This window comes from Lathyrus oleraceus, chromosome 1 (assembly GCF_024323335.1).
Source record: "Lathyrus oleraceus cultivar Zhongwan6 chromosome 1, CAAS_Psat_ZW6_1.0, whole genome shotgun sequence".
Taxonomy (NCBI): Eukaryota; Viridiplantae; Streptophyta; class Magnoliopsida; order Fabales; family Fabaceae; genus Lathyrus; species Lathyrus oleraceus.
The window spans coordinates 2,484,006-2,490,000 of record NC_066579.1 but is presented as its reverse complement, the minus strand read 5'-3'; the positions used below and the strand labels follow the sequence as shown (position 1 = coordinate 2,490,000).

The following is a 5,995-nucleotide window of genomic DNA, read 5'->3' as shown; positions in this document are numbered from 1 at the left end:
AAGTAAAGAAAAAAAACAATTTTTTTACAACACTTGAATTGTCCAACATTGTGTGAGTGTCATGTGATATGAATGTCGGATACTGATTAAAAAAGTCGAAACAAAGAAAAAAAAATTAATTTTTGAAAAACTTTTATTTGATTTTTTCAATACTTGTTACAAATATCATACAAATGTCAAAAATCGACACGTATCAACCACCACCGTCCTAACCCTACTCTTAGAGTTGCAATCATACATGAAATTATTAATTATGGATATATGGAAGAGACTTTTTACCTCTAGCATGTCCCCAATGTTGACAATGAAGGCATTTGGCAGAGGCTTAATAGAGACCCACACGCCATCTTTCTTTATTTGGAGTCCTTGAACTTCATTGAGTTGTAGGAGGATAGTGACACCTACAGGATCTGAATGTCTTGTGAGACCAATAACCTTTTCAGGTTGAGGACATGGAGGATAATAGTTCATCCTCATCATTTGTATTCCATCTTCAAATAATTCTCTCATTTCCATTTCTTTCATATTCAAAGCTTTTCCTATATGGCCAACAATAACCATGCCTAGATTTTTCATTTCTTGCGAGTATAATTCTAGTGTTTCTCTGCATGATCCTTAAAAAGTATTAGGTGATTGAAAAAAACAAAATAAATCAATGAGAAGAATTAAGATATTAGGAAGATCCCAATTCTCATGTTGATTAAGGATAGAATTTAAAAAACATTTATATATAATTATAATTTATATAGAGTGATACATTTATATAGAGTAATACTTACCTTATTTTATATCAACCGTTAGGTTAAAACTGTAATTCTAATATATATATATATATATATATATATATATATATATATATATAATATATATATATATATAATATATATATTATATATATATATATTATATATATATATATATATATATATATATATATATATATATATATATATATTAAAATGTTACAAAATCTTTTAATAAAATCAATTCAGTAAGTTCATTAAATATAAAACCCATCTATAAAAACTATTAATTTACTGTTATTTTTATAGATATGTTTTATGAAGCAAACTTTTTTATAGTTAGTTTAAAAAATTTTTAAACATTATTTTTGTAAATGTAATGTTGAAGTGTTGTGGTAGTTCGTAGAGCTGTAAAATAAGTCGGTTTGATCCCACCTATTCGGTTTATGAGTTATATATAGTTTTCAATGGTTCATATGGATCAGCCTGACCTATATTTCAATATTATAGTTTTAATTTTATAATAAAATGTGATGTAATCGATAAAAGATATAAGTTATAGGGTAATCATAAATTTAATTAAATGATGTTTAATATATTTATCAAATCAAAAAAAATATATATATATAATATATATATATATATAATATATATATATATATATATTATATATATATATATATATATCACAAAATCACCTTAAAGGAAGAGGAAGTTGTGGAAATAAGTGAGGCATTCTAGAGTGTTTAGGAAGTGTTGTCATATAAAACATATCAGCCCAATCAAGCTTTTGTTCTTCACTAACAACAAATGCTTGTCCAAATCCCTCCATATGTTGTGGAGTCTGCCAAAACTTTCTCTTCTCAGACATTGGAAGGTTGAAGAAGTCTTGAATCTCCAATTTTACTTTCTCCACCAAGGAAGAACTAACATCATGATTTACCAACTACCATAATTAAGAATTAACAGCATAAATCAATATAAGTGTTTATATCAATAAGTAAGTTCAAATAAGTCGAATTCATAAAGAGGGAAAAGTGACCTGGAAGAACCCCCAATCTTTGCAAGCAAGGTGAAGCTTAACCAATTCTTCACTCCCAAATTCTTTTGAAAGCAAGTTATGAATATCAATAATTGGAATTTCAAGTGTACTATCAACTTGAGAAAGAATAGAGTCATCAAGTTGAGGCTGAATATATCTAAGTGGAACATTCGAAAGGTTCTCATCTTTAGCTAACTCTTGAACTGATGGTACCAAAAGAGAAATGCCAGATGGGTTCTTGAATTCTTCCATTACCCCTTTGTTATTTTTAATCAAGATTTTTTATTTGATATGTTAACTAAGAACTTCTATTTAAATAAAAAAAACAATACCCTTTGCGTATGTTATCTTATGAGCAATTTATGAATAGACATGAAAAGATAACCCTTATCCGTGGGTATCTATTCAAATCTGTTACAAAATTGATAGGAAAAATTGAATTTGATTGGATTAAGTTATGAATTTGAGTTTTTTTTCGATTATAAAATATTGGGATGGATCAGATAATTTACACATTAATATCCATTATGAATCCGTCGTGAATCCGTCTCATTTATTTTATCATATATATTATTATTTATTTTTGATAATTTAAAATATTAAATATATAATTAATAATATTTTAATTTTAATTTATTATTTAAAATATTTATAAATATATGTATATAATTTTTTTAAATTTCCTTACTTTATTATTGGTAATATAATTTTATTTTAGAAAAATAAATATTTTTATTTAAAAAGTTGATTTTATTAAATCAATATTGAACATCCGAACTCGTTTAGTATGAGTTTGAATTTTAATTCTTTATCCCCTTTAAAATTTAGGACGGAAACATGATTTATTTAAGAATTCAGATAAAAATCATCTCCAACTCCTCCGTTGCCATACCTAATTATGAATTCAATTTTGTTTGTAAGTGTGTTTTTTGTGTTTGTTTAGCAAGTTTTATATATTATTGAAAACTGCTATAATGTAATCACAAAAACCACTACCTCTTGCCGACACCGTATCTGTGTTATGAATTTAATATTATGACTTTAATCTTCACACGCATTCCAAATGTGTGAAAAATATTTAAAAAGTTTGAAAACTGTATATTGTATTTTATTACGATTTGGAGGTTGTTTTTTGCGTGTATATTTAAGCATATATCTTTTTTCCTAACCAAGTCTTATTGAATGACCACTTAGGAGTAGGAATAGATCCATTAACAGCATCTTATGTTCATGTTTCAATTCTTTTATAAGTTTATTTAGTTAAAAATGATAGATCTTAAATCATAAAAAAAATATTTTAAATATTTTAGATTGCTCTATTTAAATAATATGAATAATTTTATTTATTATTATTATATTGTATATTATATTTTGAAATAAAATATATAATAAAATTTAGATATTTTAAAAAACTTACAAAATTAAATTGAATACACCTTATTAATAATATTATAAGTTATTTTTATAAGTTTTCTTAATCAAATAGTCTTACAAAATTATGTTAATATGTAAATTCAGATAAGTCAATTCAAATAAATTTTTATTATCATTTATCTTTTAGTTTTTTAGTGTATATAAATATTTGAATTGCTTATTTGTATATGTTCAAATAAAATAGATTTTTTAGTAGGCTAATAAACTAATCAAGCCTTCAAAAAGGCCAGACTTAGGCCTAAAAATAAGCATATGACAAGCTATAGATCAGACTTAGGCTTTGATATTTTTCGTAGGTCAAACTTAGGCTTGACAAAACCTAGATCGACTCAGCCAATTCCCACCCCTATGACCATCCCATGAATTAATTTGAAAGAAAATTATTCTTTTTGAATCTTGATCTGATATCTACTCGGTATGGTTAAAAATTTGAGAGACCTTACGTAAGAAGCTGAAGTTAATTTAAATTGAATTATAAATTAACCGTGAAATAGTTTTGCAGAGATCTTTTTTATTATAGTTTAATTGTGAAAAATGTAAAATTATGTGTTGTAGTCTTATATAGCCTATAAGTCGTCTTGCACACTCTTAAAACAACTCTGCTCTTTCTTCTATCTTAATAATAAATAGAATTAACTAAATATATATTACCTCAGTCTCTTTTTAAGACCTTTTTTAAATTTTAAGAATAAAAGTAAATTATTGTAGCAATGTATAAAAAATATTCAATATATTTTCTTAACAACTATAACTACACTAACTTTCTTGGTGTGTAGCTCATTAATGTATACAATAATCCTCTAATTTCTTAGGTCAATTCAAAGTTAAATTATGCGTTCAAAATGAATTGATTTATAAGCAACACTTCTAATTACATATCCCTAGTTAATTACAAAGTTGAATAAATTGCCTAGATTAGATAAATAAACTAACGGTAAAAAAATTCCTAAATATCTAGATCGATTTGTACGCCCGTAAGTGAGAAAAAATATTAAACACAATAACAATTGAAATAATAATAATAATAATAATAATAATAATAATAATAATAATAATAATAATAATAATAATAATAATAATAATAATAAAAGTACTCAATCTGAAACAAAAATGTGATCCAACAAAGTAAAAATAAGGATCATCTCAAAACGACACAATCCAGAAAAATTTAGCTACTCATTTATAAATTAACAAATACTATAAATTGATAAGTTCTCATCATCAAAATATAAGGAAAAATTGCTCTCCAATGTGCTTCAAAATTGCCTTTGGATGTCCCAAATCGTCACTTTCTATCTAAAATTCAGGATCCCCCCAAAAAGCAAACAATTTGCCTTTAAATAGAAAATTGTGTGTCACCCAAACGATTGTCGTTGCGCCGCAACATGTCAATATCGCGTTGTGATGCAAGCCTCACTGCGCCACGCGGGGATGCATCGCGCGCACGAGAATTCCATAAGTAAACCCTTTGCTTTCTTCACTCTTTCTTCACAAATTTCTGTAAGTGTTTAATTCTTCCTTGTCTTGGATTTTTGGCTATCTTTTCATAGTTTGTCTTTGCTTTGGGTCAATATTCTTCCAAATTCATCCGAATTTTCTCATAAAAGTCACGTAATGACAATTGTCATTAGTTGTCGGGCCTGATAATTTAATGGAACTCCAAGTCTTCTCCGCAAAAGGAAAAAAGTCAATGTGTAGTAGCCAGCAATTATTTTTTTTTGAAAGGTTTTGGCCCCAAATTCTTCTTCTTCCTTCTGATCCAAATTGGACAATGATAAAAAAAGGTCCCTGGTGCCAACCCCTTTCCCATCAATCTTCCAATTACTCAGTAAATCCTCAGATAAAAGGAACCTATCGAGACGACTCATAGCCTTGCCATCCAACCTAAACTAAATAATTTTATGCATAATTAGTCACCAAGTCCCTTAACTTAATTTAATATTCTGCTTGAGTCCCTTAACTAAAAAATGTTACAAGTTAGTCCTTTAACTTCACTTATGTTACCTATTTGGTATCTTCCGTCAATTTCTGGTAAAAAAAAGTTAAATTCTAGTGATGTGTCGTGACAGTAAGATTATTGGTACAAATCTGAGTAGTTAAAACCGATACACTGTTTAAACTGCGGAGGTTTTATTTTCAACCTCCGAAAACAAAACCCTTAAGACTATAACATGTATTAAGCCATAAATTTATTGCCCACAACCATAACATCTATAACTTCCAATCTTTCAATGAACTCGTTAAATTCAAGCACCTCTCCTCTATTTAATTAGGTATTAGAACCTTTCGTCTCCCTCTTCTTTTTAACTGTATTAAAATCATCGGCGATACACCACTCACCTCAAGAGTATGCAAGAACCGAATTTTAGAGGAGTTGGCAATAACTATGATCAATGATAATAGTTTACCTAAATATTTTTTGGCCGAAGCAATAAGCAAGACATGTTATGTTTTAAATAGGATACCTATATGTCATATTTTAAATAAAACACCTTATGAACTTCTCAAAGGTAGAAAACCGAATTTATCACATCTTCATATCTTCAGACGTGTGTTTTGTGTTGAATAATGGTAAGGCCAACCTTGGAAACTTTGATTAGAAAGATGACGAAGGTATCTTCCTTGGATACTCTTATTAAAGAAAGCCTATAGAGTTTACAATAAGAGATTACTTACTGTTGAAGAGTCCGTGCATGTCACTTTTGATAAATCTTATCCAAGAAATTTCGGGAAAGTTATTTCTTTTCATGATGCAGATGTATCTTCAAAAGACATA

General features: G+C 27.4%; 1 protein-coding gene across 1 annotated transcript in view; it reads right to left on the bottom strand.

Moving 5' to 3' along the window:
- LOC127111374 (protein SRG1) overlaps positions 1-2,077 on the bottom strand; it is a 2,956-nt gene extending 879 nt beyond the window's left edge. Inside the window, exons 1-3 of the mRNA XM_051046204.1 lie at positions 1,786-2,077; positions 1,442-1,689; positions 280-604 (exon numbers count right to left, since the gene is read on the bottom strand). Coding sequence (XP_050902161.1) covers positions 280-604; positions 1,442-1,689; positions 1,786-2,037 — 825 coding nt within the window. The 5' untranslated portion in view covers positions 2,038-2,077. The remainder of the gene's footprint in view (positions 1-279; positions 605-1,441; positions 1,690-1,785) is intronic.
- Positions 2,078-5,995: the final 3,918 nt, after the last annotated feature.